Raw genomic sequence first — 27,340 nt, 5'->3', positions numbered from 1 at the left:
GTGTGGCCCGCCCTCAGTTATAAAAGAGCTGTCACATGAGAGGTGGGTGCCTCCCATGGAGGCAGATCGGTGGCGGTATGCGGCTTTTTTTTTCTTTTTTTTCGGTCCGTTGGAGCGAGAGAAGAAGATGATGAATGGACTTCGCGGGACACTTATTTTTTTATTTTTTAATAAAGGACATGTCCCAAGCCATGTCTTGTGTTTTTTTTACCATTTTCACACATTTTTGTGAAATGGTAGGGGTACATTTGTATCCTGTTACCATTTCACACGGGGGGCGGAATCTGGGGGTCCCCTTGTTCAAGGGGGCTTCCAGATTCCAAAAAAGCACCCTGCCCACAGACCCCCACAACCACCGGGCAAGGGTTGTGGGGATGAGACCCTTGTCCCCATCAACAGGTGCTTTGGGGGGGCTGCTACCCCAAAGCATCCTCCCCATGTTGAGGGCATGTGGCCTGGTACAGTTCAGGAGGGGGGGTGCTCTCTCTTCCCCCCCTCTTTTCCCGCGGCCTGCCAGGTTGTGTGCTCAGATAAGGGTCTGGTATGGATTTTTGGGGGGACGCCACGCCATTTTTTTTAAAATTTTGGTGCGGGGTTCCCCTTAAAACCCATACCAGACCTAAAGGGCCTGGTATGGAATTTGGGGGGACCCCCACGCATTTTTTTTAAATTTTGGCGCGGAGTTCCCCTTAATATCCATACCAGACCTGAAGGGCCTGGTATGGAATTTGGGGGGACCCCCACCCATTTTTTTTTTTAATTTTGATTCAAGGGTTCCCCTTAATATTCATACCAAACCCAAAGGGTCTGGTAATGGACTGTGGGGGAATCCCATGCCATTTCTTTCAATGATATTTATGTGTATTGCCGGGACCGACAATTCATTATAGCCGTGAGTACTTTTAAATGACTTTTTTCCTTTAGAAATGTCATTTTGTTCTCGGACTGTTCTAAACACGGGAAACATTAGCCACTTTACAGGCATACTATAGACACCCCCCAGATACGAAATTTAAAGGAACATTTCACTTTTTTTGTTTCACTTTAAGCATTATTAAAATCACTGTTCCCGAAAAACGGCCGTTTTTAAAACTTTTTTTTGCATTGATACAGGACCCAGGTCCCCAAACACTTTTTATGACAATACCATGTGTATTAACCTTTAAAATGAGCACTTTTGATTTCTTCCATAGACTTTTAAAGGGTGTACCGCGGCTTTCGAATTTGCAGCGAATACCCCAAATTGTTCACTATTCGGCAAACAGCCAATGCTCGAGTCTTACGTTCGACCCGAACATAAAGCTCATCCCTACTTGTGACAAACACGGCATCAGAGCCCAGCCACTTTCACCAATATGTGACAAACAAGTGGTCAAACGCAAACCGCGCTGTCACCAATATGTGACAATGACGCTCTCACCCTGCATAAAAATGTTCCAGCTCCTGGGACCACAAGCTAGGTTTCGGCAGAATGAGAGCGATTGTCACTGGATTTAGTTAACCTGTTAAACTGCCACCAGAGTTTTTATAGGTAATATCGATCATTCACGATAACAATTATGACTTATCATAAATGTCTGTTATTCACACTGTCACGACAGACCAAAGTATCCAGAGATATTCAAAGAGACAGAGATTCTTTAAAGTGGAACTTTAGGCCAAAATTCTAAATGGGCGAATATGCAGGAATTTTAATGCAGACGAGATATGCAAAGGGTGCACGTTTTGTCTCTTCTTTATCAAAGTTACGTACCTGCCTGTCTACCCTTTGTACAGTGAGCCACCCATGCGCAGCTCACTATACAAATTCAGCAATCTTGAATCTGACTGAACTCTTGCACAAGCGTGGGAGTGATGTCATCCCTGCCCGGCCAATGAAAGTGGGCGGCAATCGAGACCGAGAAGCCGACCTCCCAAACATGTCAGCAGCCGGGTGGGGAGCTCTGGGACACCACATCACTGGAGCTGAGGGAAGTGTAGATCCACTTTAAGTTCTGGCTTACTGCATTAGAGATAATGTTAATGTTTTTGAGAATTTTATATTATAAGTAAATAAATATATAAAGAAAAAAGGTATTACAAAAGAAAGAGAGACAATAATTCAACAGAAAAACAAAAAGGGTTTACATGTGACTTTGCTGAACTCCTGTGAGTTCAGCAAAGTCCAATCAATGAGCATCAGATGTATCAGTGATGGCTCTCAGAAAATAAATCTTGGCTGATGTTCTTTGTTTGATGGTAAAGGAGAGCTCCAGACTGCTGATGCACTCTCTATTTTCTGGTCCCTGAGAAGTGTGTGGACAGAAATGATCTGACCAATGAGAAGTTCTGAGGAGTGGCTGATGGGATGTCACAGTCTTTATGATCATGCAGCTGCCACTCCCTCAGGTACAGTTTTCTAAATGCTTTAAAATTTCGAGTATACCACCTGCCATGATCTGGTGACCCACATATTGTTGTGCAGCATTCAATTGCCATTCCAGAGGTACTAAAATGATATACCTCAGATAGGCAGACCCTACAGGAGGTGGAAGACATCTATTCCACCCCTTGTATATGATAGCCTAGTCATGTGTGACCTTGATGACTATCTTCTCCACCATTTAGATATATAATCAGCAGTACAGTAGCTTTATCATGCCTGATTTTAGGAATAATATGTGGATTTCAAAACTGTGAATTGAAGCAGAGGTCTTTTGCATGTCAGGAGGATAGCTATCAATATAGATCAAGCCTAATCTGTTTTTACTACATTAATTTGCCCTGTGTAAGAGATTTTATTGCACGCCATGTATTCCTAATGCGTTTAATTATTCTGAGGTCCACAGTTTGATAAAACTGGAAAGCTTTTACTGCTTAACAAGGGGCTAATCCCAATTTCCTCAGTGGGAAGTATTGATAACCTTTGTAGATGTTTACTATTAACCAACATTGAGTTGATAAGCAACTTCCAGACCTCCTGTTAAGGCATTCAATTAGTTATTAACAGATTAAGATGTTAACATCCTAATAAAGAAAACTGTAAGTGTGAATACACTTATAATTAAATATTGCAGCACATATTTTTTTATTGAGAGGCCATAGGTCTACTTTAAGAACAACTTTTCAGTTCTGAATATTTATCTTTTTTATCTAGCTGTCACCTCATTTCTAAAATGTCATCTGATAAAAAGTAATGATGAAAATGTTCTTTACACCTTTATACTCTTTATAACCTAAAGATCCCATTTGACTGGAGCCTCTTTGTGCAACCTGGAGGGGTCTTTGGATCACTCACTTCTCAGGCTTCTGTTGCTTACATTACGTCTGTGAGTCCACACAATGAAATAAAGTGTAGAATAGTGTAGAATAAGAACATTTCATGGATGTGTTGCACTACCAGATGTCACCAACAAGTGGTACTGCAGCTTCACTCCTTCCCAGGAAACAAGTCTATCCCCAGTCAGAGGTACAGTGTGGTCTTCAGCTGCACAGTACAGGCTGTCAATGACAATTTCATACATCCTGCAGCCACTCCCAAACAGCCAGTGCTGTATCTGTTCCCCGTCACCTTGCTTGCCAATGAATACTGACCATTTCCAGGGCTCTGTCAGCCACAGAGATTGCAGAGGAAAGCCGCAACGACCACCAGGGAGAACAGAAGAAGCAGTAATGCTATTGCTGTGCAGCCTGGGAAAGGACCAAGCCTGCTGAGAGGAGCAAGGACTTGTTGTAAATGTAGTCCACATAGAGACTGTGCCTGGTGCTACAGAGTGTTTTGGAACTACCAATCCTAGCATTACCAGAGCACAGGAGGGAAAGAAAGGACTGTTCCTAGGCTTGAGGCAGTTATTGGGAGGACACTTTAGAGCAAATAATGTGCAGAAGGCTTCGGGTGGGGTGATTTGTTGCAGTTTCGGGAACACAGAGAGGCAGAGTTGCTAACTTGTCTATGGGAATGCAATTGTTAAGTCTGATGTCGCTGCCTGGTCGAGGAGAGGATGTCGTAGCAGATCATGTCACTGAGTCCCAGATGGAAAGTGGGGGGAGACAAGTCATTATCCTGTGTATCAGTGAGATGCCACTGGCCATACCCTCTGCACGCTATTTAAAGTAACAGTATAGCTGCTTGGGACACCATTTAGGAAGTTACACCTGTGTTCGTGGGACTCAGATTTGAGCACTCCAGTGCCAGATTAGGGGCCCAACGCACTGGCCAGTGGAAGAGAGTTTGCCATAGACTGTTGGACCACTATTTTTGCATTGCCCCCTTGTCAGGACCCCTCTTAGTGTAGAGATTAGGCGTCCCTGGTCCGCTTGTTATTTACTTAGTCACACATTATTTTTTAACCGTTTCCATGTATTTGATAGGGTTTATTACTTCTTCTACATCCTTTCGTTTTTGTTTTACTGTGTGTTGTCCAAATAACTGATTTCCCCCCAGCATTGGTGTGTGAGAGGATGTGCCATTACTAGGATGGTCATTGACATCGGGAGTTAGTGGTCGGGAGTTAGGAGTCGGGAGTTAGGGGTCCAAAACATCAGCAGTTCCTTCGGGGGTAAGTGCTATACAAGGGACATGCGGGATACAATTTTATTATCAATGAACTTCTACTAAGAGACGTTAGTTGTTAGGGTTTACATACACTTTAATGTGGGCTGGGTCAATACAGCAATCCCTGCATGTAAAAACTGAAGCCGTGGGCAGGTAGGCTGTATTTCATGTATTCATTTCTGACTTGACATCACAAAACATTTTCCTTGTTCATCATAAGAGCAGAATGCTGCAGCTAATTCATTTGTATTACAGAAGTGGTGTAATTCTTATTTATCTCTTTATAGTCAGTCAATAAAATACAGACATAGTGCTGCTTACCTCTTTAGTTATATAACCATCTTTATTGATGTCATATAAATTAAAAGCCCAGTTAAGCTTTTCTTGTATTGTTCCTCGTAGCAGTGTAGAAAGTCCCATTACAAAGTCCTACATTACAAGAAGAAAAGTTAGATTAATGGTATGTTGAGCAATTCATATCACAGCGGTTACCAACCAGTGTTTTAGAGGCCTCCCAAGTACCTTCCATGCAGACGGGGAATACAGGGGACAGTCAGTAGTCACTGATGGACACTCACAAGCAGGGAGAGTTTATAATCATTGCCTAACAAGCTCTATTGTTCTGTAATTTACTGTTCCTGGGTTTCTTTATGTGCATGTTGTTGCAGATTAATGTGCATCTTAAACAGCAACATAGGGATTGTGTTCTCAATTGGGGTGACACATAACAGCCAGGTTGCATCTATACTATCCTAATGCCTGAGTTTAGGAGCATGCAGCCTGCTATGTTAGTTATCAATCCATTATACTAGGTATGTACCCCTTTTCCCCCGAAAACAAGACCTAGCGTGATTGTCAGTGATGGCTGCAATATAAGCCCTACCCCCCAAATAAGCCCTACCCTGTTTCCCCCAAAATAAGCCCTACCCTGAAAATAAGTCCTACAAGGACTTTAACTAGGGCTTATTTGGGGGGCAGGGCTTATATTGCAGCCATCACCAACAATCACACTAGGTCTTATTTTTGGGGAAACAGGGTAGTTTGCATGTTCTCCCTGTCCTTGTGTGGATTTCCTCTGGGTGCCCTGGTCTCCTCCCACACATCAAAAACACGATGGTAGGTTAACTGGCTCCTGTCTAAATATTGGCTCTAGTATATGTGTACAAATTGGCTATGTACACGTATTACCACATTCTGCATGCCAGTCCCAAGTCCAAGTCCTTCCAATTAGGGGGGGTGGTTGTGGGAATCTAAATAATATATATATATATATATATATATATATATATATATATATATAATATCAATATCTTAAATTAAGTAAATGTATGTGTACTGGTTTCTTTAAAGCAACCTGCTACTATAGTAATAGTTTTGAATGACTCCATACCTGTAAAAGAAGACAGTATATACCATTTCTGCTGATTGAACCACTGAAGGCCACACCAATCCTTATAATTTGCTGAAGTCCCCACTGAAATGAGCACATCCAGGGGTTAATCTAATGGGTGAACTACAGTTCTCACTTACTCCCTCATCTGACCTCCACCCACAGGATTCAGTAGTGATGTGAGAGACCCAGGATATTGATACTCCTAGGAGAGCAGACTTCAGCAGTAGGTTACTCAGGATTGAAGTGGCATTTAGTGGTACAGGTAGCAGGGATTGTTGAGTATATATTGTCTTCTTTAACAGGCATAGGGTCATTTAAAACCATGACTATAGTGACAGGGTCACTTTAATGAAAGCCTTTATACGTACATTTACTTAAAGCGATAAAAATATTATACTTACCTGGTCTGTGCGGTGGTTTTGCACAGAGCAGCCCTGATCCCCCTCCTGCCGGGTTCCCCCACAGCAAAGCAGCTTGCTTTGTGAGCACCCATCCATTCACACAAAGAGCTGTGGCTCGGCCCCGCTCCCTCAGACTCCTGATTGGCTCACTGGCTGTGATTGACAGTAGCAGGAGCCAATGGCTCCTGCTGCTGCCAAAAGCCAATCAGGAGCGCAAGTCCCCGGAGAGGCAAGATTCTTATGGACATCACTGGACCAAGAGGGGGCTCAGGTAAGTATTGGGGGGGGGGGGGGGGGCTGGGGGTGCTGCTGCACATAGAAGGTTTCATAGTTGGTGAGGTTGTGTGTGTGTTTATGTTCCCACAAATTTTTATAGAAACATATCTAATAATTTTTTTAAATTTATCTACACTCCCCGATGATGTCACCAACTGTGGAAGGTAGATCCACATCTTTACTGCTCTAAGAGTAAAGAACCCCTTATGTAGTTTAAGATTGAACCGCTTCTCATTCAACTTCATTGTGTGGCCTCATGTTTTCTTTAGAGACCTACAGCTTTCTCCCTATTCTGCAGTTATCATTGAAAGATTTAGCATAGAAAGGGGTGCTTCTAAGTGCAGTAAAAAACACTTTAATAACAAGGAACTGTTAAAAACACTTACAATATGGAAGTGAAAAACAGGCATAGCAATGAATCCATAATGTCGAGCAGGATGCCTCCTGGGAGTAAAGATAGCTGCAAGTGGAAGATCCAGCTGACCAGCGGTGGGAAATACTGTGCCTCTGATCCAAGATAGAGAGCCGTGCTGTCAGGACCAGCATGAAATGCAGGCAACCAGAAGTGATGTCAGAAAGGGTAGGACATGTTTTGGAGCAAGCCCAGTCGCTCCTTCGTGGTCCTGCAAGCATGGCTCTCCATCTTGGATCAGAGATACAGTGTTTCCCACCGCTGGTCAGCTAGAAATTCCACCTGCAGCTTTCTTTACTCCCAAAAGGCATCCTGCTGAACGTTATGGATTCACTGATATGCCTGTTTTTTCACATCCATATTGTAAATGTTTGTAAAGTGTTTTTTTACTGCACTTAGAAGCACCATCTTTTCTGCTTTGTTTTTCCTATAGAGTATGCTTCCCTCTTCTGAAGTCCTGCTGTGGTGCATTAATCACACCTCAAGAGCCAGTCATGTACTGTTTGTTAAAGTCTCCTTGTTATCCAGAGTGCCTTATTCTCCACACTGCTTATCACTGAAAGATTTGTATATTGTAATCATAACTAACAAACATAACTCTTAAGCGCCTCTTCTTCAGGGAGAATAAGTTTAATGTTTGTAGTCATTTCTCATCACGGGGTCCTTCAGCCCACCTATTAGTTTTGCTGCCCTTCTCTGGACTCTAAGCAGTAAAAGAACATCCTTCCTGAGGACTAGTGACCAAAACTGGAGGGCATACCTAACATGCGGCCGAAACAAAACTCTATTAAGTGGTAGAATTATAGTGTTATCTCTTGAGTAAATACCCTTTTTAATGTATGATAGTAGTCTGTTAGCCGTGCTTGCTGCAGCTGGCATTGCATGCTATTGCTGAGTCTGTAATCTATTAGGACCACCAGACCCTTTCCCACCCTATTCTATTTTCTCCCCCAGTGAGTAAAGCTGGCCATAGATAGGTTAAAATTTATTTCAATTTTGATCCATCTGTGGTCATTCCTGTTCATGAGAAGTGGATCTAATGATTGGCTTCTCATGAATGGAACTACTGGAAAGTAGGCTGCAGCACTGATTAGTGTATTCTGACTGCTGAGAAATCCCTAGTGTCAGAACTCAGAATACAAAGGCACAGTGGGGAGGATTCCTTCAACCATCTCAAATGTGTGGATGGGGGAATCCATTTGTTTTTTTTAACAGCCAGCTGACTGATCAAAAAAAATAACAATGATCCATTTATGGCCAGCTTAACTTGCATGCATGAATTCTCCTTTAGAATAGAACTAAACTCTCTCAATCAACATTACCTATTTTTGTCCCTTTTTTTCATTTCTTTGGTTGCTTCCTGGTTTCTGGCCTAGGCCAAAATGATGTCATACAACCCAGGAGTCTTCATGGGGCTTTTTTTCTTTCATCTGAAGGAGGGGCTTTCTCATGTAAACACATCCTCCTGCCTGTGTGCCTGAACTAAAGAGAGATGGATTCCAGGAAGTAAATGCTACTCGAATCACCTGCCCTTACTCAAGATGGTCACAGCTAGAAATGCTAGAGGGATGTTTTTCATAGTGACTTCTCAACAAAGTAAAGCATGGAGACATGGGTGAGTTTGCTTTGAATATTAAAATTAATTAAATAGCGTTTTCAGTTTGTGGTGCTCAGATACAGTGTAGTTCCACTTTACACAGGTTTGTTTTTGACATCTTTGTCCCATTGGAAGATTTAGTTCCGCTTTAAATAACCCCCCGTCATGTATGCAAGCAACTGCTTCCAATTTTAAGAAGCTAAACTGGTGTATGCCAGAGTCTCTGGCAATTCTGAGCATGCTTTTCCTTCTTTTTTAATAGAAATATCAAAATAAGGCCACATGTAGGGGCCAATTAGTCACTATTCACATTTTTCTATGATTAAAAGTCCAGATGTAGCCGTCCCTTATCACCAGGGGGGGTGATTACCAGTGCTGAGAATGGGCTGGTAAGGAATTCCCCCCTCCTGAACTGAGTGTCAGCACTATGCTCCCCTACAGTTTGCTCAAAAGGTATTTTTGTCATGGCTTCAGGGAAGACTGGATACATTAATTTAAATCAGAAAAATCCTTTATTGATTCACCTGAAAAATGAAACATTATTCACGATTCCAGTAAACACATTTCCCAATTCTTGGCTCTGGCTCAGCAAGGCAATGTATCTTATATTTACTGTATATTGATGAGAAGGGAACATGTTTACAATTTAAAACAAAGAATACAATGTGCTTTCTATTCCCAATTAAAGTATACTGAACCTGAAAAGATTGTTTCGTTACATTTTGCAGTTGCAGAATGATAATAATTGTTTATTTGCCTAGAGCCCACTCGTGCCTCTGCATTGTTCATTTGTGTTTATGCTTTTTTTTAATGTTTTATATACAGTTATGTTCATTTCTATAAAAAGCACGTCCTTTTGTGAAAGGTGAAGGATTTTTCAAAAGTGCACTACAATAAAATGCAAAGGGCTATCCCTCATCGGTCTATAGAAACTGTTAAAGAAAACCAGAAAATAGGCAATTCCTTTAAAATGAAGAGCTAAATGAAATACAGTCACATTTATACTTTCCATCCAATGGGGACAATTCATTGTCGGACACCTGGAAGAGTTCTGTGCCGGTGTGTAGCTCCTCCTCTACATCATGCTGACTGATGGCACTGTTTGCAAGCCCCAATTTAAAAGACCGGCAAAGAGCGTGGCTTTTTGGTGGGATTTTCCGCCAGACAAAGGAAAGAGAGAGGGGAGCTGCTGCCAAGAGGAGGAAAGGAAGAGGAGGATGGATTTGTGACTTCACCACTGAGCCGCTGGCGGGTTTGCACTACCCAGAAAACTGCTAGCATTGCAGATTGCTATACTGACCTCTTTAGATCATCTGCATTACCCTGCCACCTGCCAGGTACTAATCTGAGGTCTGTCCATCACCACTTGGGTCTGCTCCACAGATGCCATTGTTCTGTTCTATGAGCCAGTCTGGTATGCCATCCACCGCCATTCAGACTGTTACGACAACCTAGGGAGTTGGTGAGCGCGTCTCTGACGCACCTTTGTTCTATCAGCAGGGATACTGTAAGCAGAATCTACTCTATCCACTCTTCCTTCAACTAAGTTAAATACTTTTTTGTGCTGTTAGCATTTCCTGTCTGGCTGTTCCATTGCTGCCAACAATAGCTCTCCAGTTGGCCCAGTCTGTTGCACTGTACACTGAAGCACAGTTCATAAGTATCTATCCTACTGCACGCAGTTATAACAAATACTTTCAAATGCACCAGCATTACCAAAGGGCCCTAACGTCAGTTGGCAGAAGAATCGCTTTTGAAGAATTGTGAATTGGTTCCTTTTTTCCCTCTTGCTCTCAGTCATTAAATTGCTTCCTATATTCAAATATTCAGAGTTCAGTGGTGGCCTAGGCCTAGCTTTATTGCCACCGGTGTGCACCAGCAGTATAGCCTTAATATTGTTAGTACCAAATATTGTTAGTACCAAGCTGTCAGTTGTCACGCTGTTAGGTGGCGAGGGTATTGTTCATGCTGACCCAGAGACAGTTTTATATTTCGTGCTCGCATGTCTATTGTAGAGTCAGTTGTCCTTTAATTGGGTACATTACTCCACTGTTAAGTTAGACCTTGTCATATTTCTTTGTTTTCCTGAGTCATCCTTGCTTAGTGATATTACTGTATACTCATTGGCTCCACTAACCTGCTTCATGTATAAATGTAAAGTTTCACCACTCAGTGTCAGCTTGTGAGTTGCTACCCGTTTGTGTGAGTATAGCCTGGAGTGTCAACGTTCCCAATATTACCAGCGGTACTTGCAGAGGTAGTGCTACACAATCACTAAATTTATAGCTTAAGTTTATGTAATTTTTATTTTTTTTTTTTTTAGTACATGGCTTCCTTTTAATTTAAAGAGATCCTTGTGCTGGTACTGCCTGTCATAGTTGAAATCCTCTGTCCTGCTATATTATGAATGAAGAGAACCATATGAATCAAAGATGGGCAGATGAATGGTTCTCCTCCCCCATTCATAGAGCACTTTTCATTTATGTAAGCTATAGTGCATATTGAAGGGATAAAATATGGTGCAGTATAGGACATTGGTGTGCCATTCAAAATCAATGGCAATGCAATGATCCAACACACATATAGTACCTTACTGCATGTTGCAGTAACTCACTTTTTACTATGTGCTACCACAATGCAATGGTGTGAATGAGCCTTTAACGTAGTCCTCCTTTAATATTGCCCCGAAAACACAAAAGAGGTTTTCCTCTCCAGACCTACTCCATGCCTCAAAATGGACCTAGCAATAATATAAGGATTATTTTTATTGCTGTCTCCTGTCCTGCCCAGTTGGCAGGACGTTGCTAAGAAGCTCCCAACCATTACTGCTCGCTTTCATCATCACAGGAATAAGCTCTCAAACCTCTATACGTGTGAAGTTCATTATATCCTCCATTGCAACAACACTGAGCTTAGAATCGGAACCACAGCTCGGGCCTGTGATAGTGGGGGTGAGCACTAACAGCTGGGAGCATCTTTACAATGTTCTAGAAATGGGACAGGACAGGAGGGGGATCTCCATATCTTCGAGTTTTTCAGCAGGCTAGGAGGTACATAAATGGCTTACACCTACAGCAAGGGCAATAATTAACTTTAGTCAAAGCTACACAGTTTGTTTTTACCTACAGTCATCTCTTACCTGCATAGGCACTTTTTGGTTAAAGTTAATCAACTCTTTAAAGGGAAACAGGGCTTTTATTCAGCTGGAATTTGGTAGAAATCAGTTTCACCTCTTAGACCCTCTGCTCCTTGCTCACCACTATCACTTATAAACACAGAAGTCCGGCTTGTGTGTTGACAAGTGACAGCTTGTCTCCCAATGGCTCTCACAGATCTGATCTCCTGAGCGGCACCCACTGAGTGCAGGACAGGGACAAGGAAGATGCAGGTGCCCAGGGTGCATCTCCCTTGTCCCCATCCCCATCCCAACACCCCCACTGGATGAACTCCCCACAAGTGAGAGAGGGAGGTGCAGGGAGGTACTAGAGCTGGCTGGGTGCTTCAGCTTAATACAGCAACACAAGTAATACATGTGGAAAATGGTGGAGCTTTTAAGGAGGGAGGGAGAAAATGGGGGCAGTGGAAAGGGAGCTGCATACAGAGATCAGAGCTGAAGATGGGTGAAAGTTAGATGTGAATGGGGGATGAAGAGGTAAGTAGCTGTGGAAGAAGGCTGGTTGTTATGGTTCCTGAGTTCCTGAACCTATTTTGTGAGAAAAAAAGCCCTGAAGGGAAATATACCCAATTCAAAAAGGGTCCTATTCTTTTTTTATCCCAGGGACACATTAACACATGGCTCTCTGTGTATTGTAGTGTTGTTCATTCTGATTGGCACCCTAATGCACATTTGTGAACCACATGTATGTTGTGATGTACTGCATTAAAGTTGGGCTGCCTTACTTCTATACACAAAAATGCAAGAAACACTGCACCATAATGAATGTGAAGTAATACACTATGACACATCAGCAAAATCTCAATCAAATCTAAAGCCCAGGTGCCAGTAGAGGTGAAATAACTGCCAAATGGTGGCAGCCATAGAACAACAAAATGTATACAATTGAGAGTCTGAATCATCCCTCTGAAAGGACCCAAACACTGCACAGCAACCCTGGGTACTAGATAAACTCCAGGCCTTGTCACTTTTCCCCTGCTGCAGATGTAATAAGTTTCAGTAGGGACAAATGTGTCAGAGGCAAGGAATCTGACTGTCTCTGCCACTTGTTGCAATAAAGCTGGTTAGAAGGCGCAATAGAAAGCTGAGTGTGGCCTCATATTATTACATCTACGTACTGCACACAAGGAGCGTGCTGAAATCATCAGGGACGTAAATACAAATAAAATGACCTGAACCTTGTAATATATAGAGAACTTGTTTTCTCTATGCATATCAGTGAATGAAACATCATCTTCCATTTCCACAGACAATGAAGACATAAAGACTTGGCAAACAGCTGCTAAATGTTTCCCTCATCTTCCTACAGGGGTGTAAACCTGATTAATGTGAACCATTTGCCGCAACAAACAAGTTTAATATGCAATAAACACTAAATATATTACATACAAAGAGCCTGTAGATCATGCACAAGCAGCACCAAGCTTTTCTCTCAAATCTCTGAAAGTAAAATGAAAAAGGTATGGGTAAAAGTTTCACATTTTTTGGTTATAAAAGGAAGCTATTCAGTACAAAAAAGGCTTGGTAATTGCTTTTCATATCTAGGATATTCTTCAAAATTAACTGCTTGCCTTATCATACTTTAAGCCCATTAAGTTTATCATATTTCATATAACACCCTTTAGAATGCTGAACCCAAGAGCCCATCCCCGTTCCACGTGTACACCACAAACATTCCAGTGACACTGCTAGAGTGTGAATCTCTAATATAAATGATATAATACACAGGCTAATGTCAACAGGTTGGGCCTTTCTTACTAACATTGCTGGAGCACTGCTGTTACTGAGCAATTTGGTTCTTAAGTATATCTGACGCCGAAACCATTTTTAGTTTTCAACAAAGTGTTGAAACTTCCTGACTCCGGACATATTTGGGGGCACAAGGGATGTGAAAGTACTTTGACATTCTTGACATTCCCTATTTTATTCAAGACTAAAAGGAATGTTGGCCTACAAAAACTATAAATCAGGCCTAGAACATCTAGTTTTCTAGATTTGTGGAAATCCTACCATGTAATTACATTTTGTTTTACAGCATTTTAGTGGAGATCCATTTGGTCCATTTTGACCTAGCTCACATGATTAGCCCTAATGTCACCCTGCTCCCCAAACTGCACTCCAGAGGAAGCCATGATGGTGAAAGTAACAGCATACTTGAAGCGCATGTATGTCCACAGGGACCTAAATGGATTATGCTCTGAAAATTAAAGTATTTATTTATTAAGAAAAATATGGGGATGTCATTGCTGACCCTTCTTCTAAAAATGGGAAACGTATACACATCAGAAAGGTAAGAGCAGGTGCATACTTGTTCTGATTCATGAAGAAAGAGCGTCAACATGGTGAGCACAGGCAAATATTGACCAGCTCCTCCAGCTGAGACCCTGTGCACTGCAGTATTCTTCATTTTTCAAATCTATTGGACAATAGTAAAATGTAAGGGGTGGGACTAGGCTTTTGACCATTGGCACAGATCAACATTTACATATAAGGGCTCCCAGGAATTATAACTTAAATGGAGCCCAATATGGAAGCAACAATTACCTGGAGGTGCATGGTATTACAGTCCAGAGGAAGTTTACAATTTTGCCTTCATGCCTCCATTACACAAAGGGGAGAATTTACCAGAACTGGAGCACGCAGATGGAGCATCTGTGCATGATTTCCAACCACCTTCTATCTTCAGCTTGTTCAGTTAAGCTTTCAAAATGACTGATGGATTTACTGGTACCACATCCTTTGAAATAAGTATATATCACAGAAAAAAACATAAACTGAAAATTTTTAGGTATCACACCAATAGTAGTTGAAAAATGATATACTTTATTAAAATATTCCATATACAAATATTTTATTTTAATATTCTAAAAAAAAAAAAAACAACACAAAAAAGGAGCAAGGAAAAGGATATTACTTTTTGGCATGCTACAGATTACACACAACATTTTGGTAAGGCACGTTACAGATGATATTGCCCCAAATATAATATTCCACAGGGATTCCACTAGATAGGTGTCTTCTACACATTTTGCAGGGCAAAGTCCGCTTCTACAGGAAGAAACTGCTATTATGTGTCTGTTGCTCATTCTGAAAATATATGTACACATCTAAAAACAAAGCTTCAACAGATGCCACTCATAAACAGATGGACCCCTCAATGCTTCTCACATGGTTGCAGAGAGACATCTATGCATACAAAGTAATATCTGGTGGTGGCTAATAGAAGTAAAAGATGTTGCCAGCAATGCCAGGTCATGAAATCATCCTTTGTAATTTCCTCTAGACCCCATCGATGTGTGAAGCATATTTGAAAAGTCAATTATCATCTATGGTAGCCAGTGTACATATATTTTCAGCATGCGCAACAGACACATAATAACAGTTCCTTCTTGAAAAAGTGCGCTTTGTCCCATGAGATTCACAGAAGACACCTATCTGTTGGAGTCCCCGAGGAATATTACATTTGGAGCAATATCATTTGTGTTTAATCTGTAGCATACCAAAATGCAATATCACCACATGTCACCACAAAGCTTCTAATCCACTCCCTGGTTATCTCTCACCTTGATTACTGCAACTCCCCCCTCATTAGCTTACCTCTAAATAGGCTATCCCCACTTCAGTCCATCATGAACGCTGCTGCCAGGCTCATCCACCTTACAAATCGCTCGGTGTCTGCTACACCCCTCTGCCAATCCCTCCATTGGCTGCCACTCACCCAACGAATTAAATTCAAGATACTAACAGTAGCTTACAAAGCCATCCACAACCTGGCCCCCAACTACATCACTAACCTGGTCTCAAAATACTAACCTAATCATTCTCTTTGCTCCTCCCAAGACCTCCTGCTCTCTAGCTCCCTTATCACCTTATCCCATGCTCACCTCCAGGGTTTCTTCTGAGCCTCTCCCATCTTCTGGAATGCTCTAACCCAATCTGTCCGACTATCTCCTATTTTGTCTACTTTCAGATGATCCCTGAAAACTCATCTCTTCGGAGAAGCCTATCTGGCCCCCACCTAACAACTGTACATTTATTTTCTCTATCAGCACATCCCCCACAGTTATTACCTCTTGTATCTCTTGACCCTCACTCTTAGATTGTAAGCTCTAATGAGCAGGGCCCTCTGATTCCTACTGTATTACAGGTTATTGTATTTGTACTGTCTACCCTCAAGTTGTAAAGTGCTGCGTAAACTGTCGGTACTATATAAATCCTGTATAATATTAAAAAAAAATAAAAAATAATATCCTTTTCCTTGCTCCTTTTCTTGGGGCTTTTTATACATATAATATATAAATATTTTATATAGAATGGTTTAATAAAATGTATACTGTTTATTCTACTCCTGGAGTGGTAAGTGTAAAATCCAAATTTTTTCAGTTTAGGGGTTTTTCTGTGATTATCTGTCTCAACATGGTTCTAAGCCAAGGGTTAACTATTATCCCTTTAGTACCCCTTTATATTTCTAACTCTAGTCCACAGCATTGTGCCCAGTAAATATATATATTAGGATACAAATATTTTTTTTTACTTTAGACATTTTTTGGATGCACCTGCTTTCGAGGTTACAAATCAATGTGTTGCAGGTGAACCCATACTTGCACTTACTCAGTTTGCGGTTCTATTTTCTTTACTGGATTGGGTTGCATGCTCTGTACTGGTAAGTTATTCTACACAACAGAAAAAGGCAACACTCCATCACTGTCAGGTCTTCATGTCCACTATAGGGACATATTTTATGGAATCATTTTTTTATTCAAATACTGCATTCAAAAGCAAAATTCAGGCACGAGTGAATAAATAGCTATTCATAATATTAATGCAAGTCTCTGGAATGTGAAATTCAAATAACTATTTGTATACATGTTGAAGAGGAATGAGTTGGCAACCTATAATCTCACAAATAAGACCAATTTAAAGCATTGCCGCATGAAGGAAACTTTATTTAGGATGTCATACGATCATTTAAACAACTGTGAGTGTTGTGACAGGAAATGGTGATCTATACCAGCAGAAAAGTCTTATTTTGCCACCTTTCTCCCAAGAGACATATTGACTTTCCCCTCTATTGATTGAAACACAATATAGTTAAATTATCTGGTCAGAAATGAAATCAGGTGTATAGCAATTATGAGGATATTCAATATTTATATGAAATGGATTTCTGGAGATAGCATTCCAGAGTTTACAATATTTATAAATTATTAGGTTGATAAATGTGCTTTTGTATGAATGTTTTTCACATATACAAAATACACAAATACCATGAAACAGCACACTCTGCATAGTTGTCAAGACTGTAAAATCATTTCCAGGTTCCTTTATTTTTTATGCATTTATTAATAAATTTAAATTAAATTTAATAATAAATATTTAGGACTTAGCTATGTACTTTGAAGGCTCTGAATGGAATATGATCTCCTGGGTAAAGGGAACACTGTCACAAAATATTAACTTAAGAAAGTCAGAAGAAAAAAAGTAAAAATACTTACCAGTCCTGGGACCCATGAATTTAATCTTCCTTCACTTTAGCTCCAGAGTGTGTCAAATGCCAATGTTCCACACTATCGCATTATAGTTCCACCCTTATCCGATCCTTTCTACACATGCCAAAGGTTTTTCAGCCAGTGTAGGTTTTAAAGAAATGGATGTTTAAAGCCACTGGCAGCAGGGCTAATACTTTTTATTACTTTATTTTTACAATTTTTTTTTTTTTTTTTTGGTGACAGAATCACTTTAAAGGGTAACACCACTTTCGTGGGGAAAAAAATAGCAAAAAAAATAAATATATATATATATATAAAACATTTTTTTATTACAAATTATGTGAGCAGATGCAGTTTCTCTTTAAGTGGTTAAACTGACTTCATTTACAGACCAAATTTCATCCCTTTGATCTAAGAATTAAATGTTTACAATATTTCTCTTTATCTCCGTTGTTGGGATAAACTTGGCGGGCTGCCTGGATTTTATATTTTTTTTGTCAGCTGTCAGAAGTGAGCAGAGAACTTCCTGCACATGCTACATAGAATCAGGAAATGCTGTTTTAAGATCGGGAGGGGAGTAGAATCGCGATTTTGATTCTTTAACAAATTAATCGTGCAGCCTCTACTATATATATATATATATATATATATATAGTAGAGGCTGCACGATTAATTTGTTAAAGAATCAAAATCGCGATTCTACTCCCTTCCCGATCTTAAAACAGCATTTCCTGATTCTATGTAGCAAGTGCAGGAAGTTCTCTGCTCACTTCTGACAGCTGACAAAAAAAATATAAAATCCAGGCAGCCCGCCAAGTTTATCCCAACAACGGAGATAAAGAGAAATATTGTAAACATTTAATTCTTAGATCGAAGGGATGAAATTTGGTCTGTAAATGAAGTCAGTTTAACCACTTAAAGAGAAACTGCATCTGCTCACATAATTTGTAATAAAAAAATGTTTTACTATCCAAAGTTAAAACAACAAGGGCAGAAGATTTAATAGATGGAACGATGAAAAATGACTGAAGTTCTGTTTTAAAGACTAAACCTTTTTCTGACATTTGTTGCTTAAAAGTTCAAATCAGGATTTTTTGCTAGAACCCCCAAACATTACATATATGACGTTTGTTGCAATAGTTTATGTCACACTGTATTTGCGCAGCGGTCTTTCAAACGCATTTTTTGGGAAAAAATACGCTTTAATGAATTAAAAAAAAAACAGTAAAGACCCCTTTCACACTGTGGGTGCGGTAAAGCGGCTCTATTTTTAGCGACGCTTTACCATCGTTTTAGCGGCGCTATTCGGCCGATAGCGGGGCGGTTTTAACCCCCGCTAGGGGCTGAAAAGGCGTTAAATCTGCCTGCAAAACAATGCCACAGTGCCGTTTTGCCAGAGGTATGGCAGCGCTGCCCCATTGATTTCAACTCACCGCTCCTTCACCGCTCCAAAGAAGCTGCTGGCAGGACTTTTTCTGACGCCCTGCCAGCGCAACGCTCCAGTGTGAAAGCCCTCGGGCTTTCACACTAGAATGTATGGAGCAGCTGTTTTTGGGCGGTTTGCAGGTGCTATTTTTAACGCTATAGCACCTGCAAAACACTCCAGTGTGAAAGGGGTCTAAAGTTAGCCCAATTTTTTTGTATAATATGAAAGATGATGTTACGCCGCAAGAATCGTGAGAGAATCGTGATCTTTATTCTAAGCAAAAAAATCGTGATTCTCATTTTAGCCAGAATCATGCAGAAACATCATTTCCTGCTTGTGTGATTGGCTCACTGATTTTTCCCAGAAGTCTGCACTAAGATACAAGTCAGATTTCCGGCACCCCCTGCAACTAAAATGTAATTTTTGGTAAGATACTCCCGATAGGAAATAATGTCTAAAGGAATGCAGACCCTTCAATATTTCCTCATTAGAGCCCTGCAGGTGCAGCAGCTGATTTATAATTATGAATCCGCTCCCATTAGATATACTTTCCACATGGACACAAAGAAACACACATGGATTTCTTTAGAATAACAAAAGGTAGGAATCTGCAACAAGGTTTGTTAAAATCCTTGTAATGTACATAGATCACACCGAGGGGAATGTTTTTTTTTTCTCAACAAAAGTGGAGTTACTCCTTAAGTAGCAGGGTTTCAATTGCAGTAAACTTTAAAATTATATTCCATAATATCAGAGATTTTATTAGCCACCAGCAGTCCCCACCCATCTCTTTCCTGTGTATGACTTTTAGTTGTGCAAACAGGAGATGTTTGCCTTAAAGTGATATTAAAGTCTTTCTTTTTATATAAAAAAAGGTTATACCTACCTGCTCTGCTCAATAATATCACACGTAAAGGTCACTTACCTCTTCTTGTGGCAGTCCGTGCCAGAGCTGTCTTTTGAGTGCCTCCTGTAGCAAGCAGGAAGTGAGAGGAGCAGTGCTAGAGCCAGGGATAGAGCTGGAGCAGTGACATGGAGCCAGGTATATGTTTAGGTATGGAGGAGGATAGAACAGGTAGTGGGGTATTTTTTTAACTTAAAGTTTAATTAAAGGAAAAACCTTTTTTGGGATGGAGGAGAGATCGTTTAGAACACATGTCAGTCTTTATTACTGCCTGTGTTCCCATGAGGGAGATTCACCCTATTTGTCCTGTTTACTGTTATCATTGAAAGTGAAAGTAAAAGACTATCCTAAATTTTTGATTGTCCTTAGAAAAGTAATAGAGGGGAAATCCTTTAATGGTAACACTAGTTCTGATGAGCTTGGGGTCCCCGAGAGATTCCCTTAATTTGCAGGGATTTCCTCTCACTTCCTGTTTAGTTCCTCTCACTTCCTGTTTAGTCAAGAACAGAACGTGAAGGTAAATCTCCCAATGGGACAAAGATGTCAAAAATAAACCTGTGTAGTCGGGGACACCCTGTTCCCTTTCTCCTGTTCCTACGAGCAGGGGTAATTACACCCCCCATTGGTGAAGCGGAAAAGGATCTAAGCTGGCTAGCATGTTAGGATTATTCCAGCAGCAGTATTTCCAGTCCACCTTCTCGGTTCTTAACACATTAAAACAAGATACTGCGACAAACAGGCTTTGTAACACAGTCAGCTTGCCGCTGGACTGGGGAGGGGGGTGGGCGCGGTTCCTCGGGAGAACCGGACATTTCCACAATGAGTTCCCAAAGGGGTGGGGTGCTGGGCAACTCCCGGGTCAGGTGGCTGATCCCCTCTCGTGATCCCAAGGTAATACTCCAGCTTGAGACTCCGGTACTGGGCAGTGGGATGCCATCAGACGACTCCCCAGACATGAGGGTTCTATCCCCACAGAGCCATACAGTCTGGACTCGCAGTGCTGAGTTATCTACTACCCTAATCCAAATGACTAGTGTTAGATGTCAAACACCTTAAGATGAGAAACTGTTACTCTATTCATTATGTTTTTGCTTTGTTTCTTTGTTTATGGGCCTTGTGGTCTGACGATAGGAATGATACCGTTTTACAATGTATTTTTCTGTTAAAACCCAATAAACACATTGAAAACAAAAAAAAAATAAACCTGTGTAAAATGGAACTACACTGCATCTGAGCACCACAAACTGATAACGCTATTTAATTCATTTTTTATATTCAAAAGCAAACTCACTTATACATCCATGTCTTCATGCTTTATTTTGTTGAGAAATTACTTTGAAAAAACCCCCTAGCACTTTTTTTTTTACATACTTTATTTTTAAACAACACACAGAAACAGAAATAGTACAGAAACCGTGGGACAAATACATCCAAAATAATAGCATATGCATAAAGAGGCTCAGCATGCAGACTGCATGGCAGCCTAAACACAGAGTAATCCCCTGTCCCACATGGAACTCAATGACAAGCATGTGAAATGGTAATATATAAGTAAATATCCCGAAAAACGAGGCACTAGGGGATTTCTATACCCCGTGGAGTTTTACATGGTAGACACCGTCACTCGAAAGAAAGTAGAGGAAAAAAGAGAAAATGATAAAGAAAGAGAGACAGAGAAAGAAAAATGTAGGAGTCAGGGCGGGGGGTAGATTGAGAAGGAAGAGGAGGAAAGTAAGGGCACAGGAGCACCTCTGAGACAACCTCCAGGTTTCTAAGGAGGCAAATTTAGGTCAGTGAGGCCGTATATTCCTCAGAGTAAACATATTTGTGCCAGTAAAACCACTTTTTGAGGAATTTTTCATGAAGACTCTTCTCTGTGGCCTCCAAATCTTCCAGCTCATTAATTTCAGTGACCCTTTTTCAGCCAGGCGGATATGGGCGGAGCCTGTGTCTGCTTCCAAAAAAGCAGAATGCAGCTCTTTGCCCCGTCAGCAATAATGGTTATATAGAACGCCTGTAGGCCTTACTGGAGAAATGGCGGTGATGCAGGAGGAAAAGTGTCAGATACCGTGGTAACACGCGGCCAGTAAATTTCTGGGTTAATGTGGTGGACTCCTGCCCAATAAGGACCAAAAAATATGGAGAAGAGAGCTAGACTCCTCTCCACATCGCCAGCAGGTGTCCAGGCATTGGGGAAACATCTTATGAATCATGACGGATTTATAATACCAGCAAGTCTGCAACTTGAACCCGGATTCTTACCCCCTAGCATTTCTTGCCGTGGCCTTCTTGAGTAAGGGCAGATGATTCATGTTGCCTTTACTTCTTGGAATCCACCTGCCCTTAGCTCAGGCATGCAGGCAGGAGGGTGTGCTTAGCTGTAGCCTCCCGGGATGTATAACATCATTTGTCAAGGCATAGAAACCAGGAAGTAACTGAAGAAATGTAAAAAAAAAGTTTAAAACAAGCAAATATGATATACTTTCCTATCCATTTACTAATGTTAGCAGCATAAGGATTAAAAATAGTTACTGTTGATTGAGAGAGGGAAGTACCACTTTAAGGGGAAAAATGTTTTGACATTGAATTTCTTTAAAGAAGAATTATCAATTTTGTTTTACTTTATTCAATTCCCCACGGGACAAAATACATGTAGTACTTTGTCCCATTTTCCTAGGTACCCTGTAATACTCAATTACAATTTCAGACAGGGCACCCTTTCCTTGGCTAACATGCCTCTGTCTTCCCCTTTCTGGTGCTTGCTTTAGGCAAGTGTTGTGAACCGGAGAACAATGCTCACTATCTATGTTAGCTGAGGTGTCAGGCAGTCATGTGCTTAAGGGGGGCGCCCTGTCTGACATTACAGCTAGTGTTACAAGGCACCTAGGAAGATGAGACAAAGTACTACATGTCCTGGTCTCAAGTAAATATTGTATTACAACAGTGAAAATTTGTCTTTGAATTCACCACGTTGGGTAGCATAGTGGCTTAGTGGTTAGTACTTTTGCCTTGATCCTCTGCCTCATGAATTTCAACTAAGATCTGCATGGAGTCTGCATGTTCTCCCTGTTCCTGCGTGGTTACCTCTGGGTTGTCCAGTTCTTTCTCATATTCCAAAGACATGCTGGTAGGTTAATTAGCTCCTGTTTAAATTGGCCCCCAGTATGGGTGAAGAAATTGGTCATGTACATGTGTTATTACATTCTGCATGCCAGTCCCAAGCCCATGTAAACAGTGAGGGTTGATGAAAGGCATGGTGACATATCTTGTAAAAAATTTGCCAAGAAAATTCTATGGACATGGCTCCAAAGCATATCAGACAAGGTAGCCAGTGAACTGGTCTATAGAATCTCTAAGAGTTGGATATAACTAAGGCCTCATGCACACTGGACATTTGCTAACTCTCCTAGTCTCCTTCCCTCCAGGCAGGAGAGCTTCGGTTGAACGACCCCCTGTTCGGTTCGCATAAGAACTTTCGAACATCGGGAAAGTTCGGAAACGAAAAACGAACCCAATTGAAGTCAATGGGACCCGAACATGAAAAAAATCAAAAGTGCCCATTTTGAACGCTTATATGTAAGTAATTGGGCATACAATGGTTATGGGGGTCCGTGTACTGCCCTGGGGGACATGTACCAATGAAAAAAAGTTTGTAAAAAACTTAATTTTTAAATGAGCAGTGATTTATTGATGCTTAAAGTGAAAGTATAAAAATGAAAAGTTCCTTTCAATATAGTGCCTGGGGGGTCCCCTTAGTCCACCTGTAAAGTGGCACATCTGTACTGATTATAGAAGCTGCTGCAGCAATAATTGCATTTATAAAGCCCAAAGCTTTCTTTATTTTGTAAGCAACGGCTAGGGGAGCCAGTCTGTATGATAAGGCAACAATGTAGTGCACGGGGAACAAGATTAGAGATTTTTTGGATAAATTCTGATGTCTCTACCACAGACTTTGGATTTCTACTTCTGTAACGGGTGCGGAAAAATTGTTCTTTGGGTGTCAGTGGCGCCTTTACACTGTAACCCTATAGAGGTACTCTTGATGAAAGCAAGAAATGACCTTGCTGTCAAAAATTGTAATGATATGCACCTGTCAAACAGGTGTGGAAAAATTGTTCTTTGTGTGTCGGTGGCGCCTTCACACTGTAACCCTATAGAGGTACTCTTGATGAAAGCAAGAAATGGCCTTGCTGTCAAAAATTGTAATGATATGCACCTGTCAAACAGGTGTGGAAAAATTGTTCTTTGGGTGTCAGTGGCGCCTTTACACCGTAACCCTATAGAGGTACTCTTGATGAAAGCAAGAAATGGCCTTGCTGTCAAAAATTGTAATGATATGCACCTGTCAAACAGGTGTGGAAAAATTGTTCTTTGTGTGTCGGTGGCACCTTCACACTGTAACCCTATAAAGGTACTCTTGATGAAAGCAAGAATTGGCCTTGCTGTCAAAAACTGTAATGATATGCACCTGTCAAACAGTTGCGTAAAAATTGGTTTTTGGGTGTTAATTGTGCCCAGGAAACCTACACTAAAAACATTCTTCCAGATGAAATCAACACCCACAACACTAGGCAGCCTAGAAGTCCTGCAGAGATTTCATATCCCAAAAACACTTAAGCAGAGACATCGGCACCAGGGGCTTGGTAGCTGCTGGTAATCCAGGACTGAGTCATTTGGATAAAATTCAGATGGTCCACCTAGTCTGTGGACAGACGTGTTCTATGATCAGTAACAAAACCCCCAGCAGCACTGAATGCCGTTCGGAAAGCACACTAGATGCAGGGTAGCCCAGCAGCTCAATAGCATACTGGGCATGTTCTGGCCAGTGGTCTAGTCTCATGACCCAGTAAGCCAATGGGTCATCAACTGGAAAGCTCTTCATCTCTGTGTTTGCCCCCAGGACAATCGTCCACCATGTGATGCAGACGCTGCCGATGACATGTGGAAGCTGATATCCCTGGGCTGCGAGGACTAAAAAAATTGAGAAATGCATCACTTAGGCGGCCGCCTTCTCCACCACTCCTCTCTTGACTAACAGAAGCCTCAAAACCACATTTTCCACGACACTGTAACCTACCAGAGTCGGGAAAAGCGTTCGATAAACTTTTCTTTAAGGTGTCCTCAAGAGATTTCATCTTCTGCACTCTTTATGGGGACATGATGAGTTCTGAGACTTTCCCCTTATAATGGTGGTCAAGGAGGGTTGCCAACCAATAGTGATCCTTCTCCTTTACGGCACATATTCTTGGGTCCTTTCGCAGGCTTTGAAGCATGAGGGAACCCATACACTGCAAATTTGCAGAGGCATGAGAAGCAGACTCCTCAGGGTCACTGAGGATTAGAGTATCTGGAACTGCCTCCTCCCAGCCACGTACAACTCCCAAGGGTTCTGCGGATGGAAAACCATCTCTTACTGTTTGATGTATGTCTTCCTCTGCTTCAATGCCTCCGAAACTGCCAGAATCTTCCTCCTCCTCTCTCTCCTCTTGTGTGTTCTGTGGCATAGGAACAATGGTGTCTCCATGAAGTGGGCCTTGAGAGGAAAGGAAGTCCTCCTCTTTCTCCCACTGTTCTGCCTCGAGTGCCCTGTCCATAATGCCACGCAGAGTCTGCTACAGCAGGAACAGAACAGGGATTGTATTACTGATGCATGCATTGTCACGGCTCACCATTCTTGTGACCTCCTCAAATGGTGACAGTACAGTGCTTGCATCCTTTATGAGCAGCCATTGGCGTGGGGAAAAAAGCCGAGCCGGCCTAAACCTGTCGTTGTGCCATACTCACACAGGTACTCGTTGACGTCTTGTGCATGTGCAGCCATTGCAGCATAGCCAAAGCCGAGTTCCAACTGGTGGGCATGTCACAAATCAGGCGGTTTACCGGCAGGTTGAATTCCCACAGAATTTCAGCCAACTGAAGACACACCAGCTGAAGCACTGCATGGCACATTTTAGCCTGACTCATTGAAAAGCCCTTTGAATGCTTAGCAGTACTTGAGGTTCATAGGAAAATTCAGCAGAGGAGGGCATGGAGGAGGAGGAGGGGGTAGAGCTGATGAATCTGGCATCATCACCAGCTGTATGGAGAGGTGGGGACACAACAACTGAGCCCCATCCTGCATACGTTCGAGTTGCAAGCAGAGTTACCCAGTGCGCTGTGAATGAAATATATCGCCCCTACCCATGCTTCCTGGACCACGTGTCAGCAGTAACGTGAACTTTGTGGCTGACTGCCTTGCCCAACAATGCCACAACATTGCCTTGGTGATGGTAGAGAGATGGAATGGCCTTACATGAAGAGAAATATCCACTGGGAACCTGCCATTGCAGTACAGCCCATTCTGCAAATTCATGGAAGGGGGCAGAATCCACCAGGCAGAAAGGCAGAAGTTGTAGAGCCAGCAGCTTTGACAAGCTTGCATTTAGACGCTGGGCTTGTGGGTGGCAGGTACTGTATTTTTTTTCCCACTGCAGCAGATGGGGCAGAGAAATTTGCTGGCTATAGTCTAAAGCTATTGGTGTGGTGCTGGCAAATGTGCTGCATGGACCTGGGACACCGTGCGCTACACCATCGTCCCTGTCAGTGGAGGCTGCTGAGAGGTCATGAGGTATAGCAGGGACAGACTGAGGTGAGTAAGGAGGAGGGACAGATTTGGGCCCCTTTTGTGTGGCTTTTAGGTGCTCTTGCCAACGGGCTGAGTGGTGGGAGGTTAAATGCCTTGTCAAGCATGTGGTACCCAAATGGTTGGTGGTTTTGCCACGCTTGATGGGCTTGAGACAAAGTTTGCAAATAACAACAGTGCAATTGACTGCATATATACTAAAAAAGGCCCAGACAGCTGAGCTGTTGGAAGTGGGCCGGAAGATAACAGCTCCGCAATGTGATGGAATAGGGTGGCTGCTCTCTGCTCTTCCATGATGGCTGCCTCGTTGGGGTTGTGCCTCACCCTCACTTTCCTCCTCTGCTCTATCCAGCACCCAAGTCGAGTCAGTGACCTCATCATCATCATCATCATCTCCTCCCTCCTCATTACCACTGGAGACAACTTTGCAATACGCTGTGGCTGGGGAAACATGACTGCCAATTTGTGTACCAATGTTCTCCCCTCTTTGTAGGCTCATGTTCCTGCCTTTCTCAACCTCAGAGTCAGAACCAACATCTGAATCGAGTAATTTGCTGTTGCTGGATGCACTGGATATCTACATTATGTGTGCAGGGACACATAGGCTAACATACGGGGGAGTTTAGCCTAGAAAAAAAAAACACCAGATGCCCCAAGGGACAGCAGAAAAACCATCCATTGTGCATGAGGCCTGAATGGATATCACATAAATTAACCCTATCAATGATAGTGACTGCTATGTTCTTCCAGATTCTAGTCTGCGGTATCTGAATGAGACAGAAAAAAGAACTGCTTTGGGTAGCACAAACCATTATAGTTTTAGATACTTTGATATCCAGACCAACTTGCATTGTTTTTCTTCTGTGCTTAAAATATTTTTGTCTTCATCTCATCCTCATCTCATAACTGCCGAAATAATTCTGCTAATCCATATTTGCACCTCTCTACATAATGTGTAACCCCCCCCCCCAATGTAATTTCAGAAGGATAACTTGTTCTATAAAATCATATTTTTTGGTGGGGTACGAGTTTAACATAGGGGAATACTATCAAGATGTACTGTAAATCCTGTTTTGGGTGGCGCTTTTCTAATGGCTCTATAACCAAACTG

The 27,340-nt window shown here is 41.8% G+C and overlaps 1 protein-coding gene across 3 annotated transcripts in view; it reads right to left on the bottom strand.

Moving 5' to 3' along the window:
• KCNIP4 (potassium voltage-gated channel interacting protein 4) overlaps nucleotides 1–27,340 on the bottom strand; it is a 913,124-nt gene that overhangs the window by 7,873 nt on the left and 877,911 nt on the right. For all 3 annotated transcript variants that reach the window (XM_073609381.1, XM_073609372.1, XM_073609365.1), the window contains exon 5: nucleotides 4,856–4,963. In XM_073609381.1, the coding sequence (XP_073465482.1) occupies nucleotides 4,856–4,963 (108 nt within the window). The remainder of the gene's footprint in view (nucleotides 1–4,855; nucleotides 4,964–27,340) is intronic.

Source organism: Aquarana catesbeiana, linkage group LG01, assembly GCF_042186555.1.
Source record: "Aquarana catesbeiana isolate 2022-GZ linkage group LG01, ASM4218655v1, whole genome shotgun sequence".
In the NCBI taxonomy this organism is placed as follows: Eukaryota; Metazoa; Chordata; class Amphibia; order Anura; family Ranidae; genus Aquarana; species Aquarana catesbeiana.
This window is presented reverse-complemented; position numbering and strand designations above follow the sequence as displayed.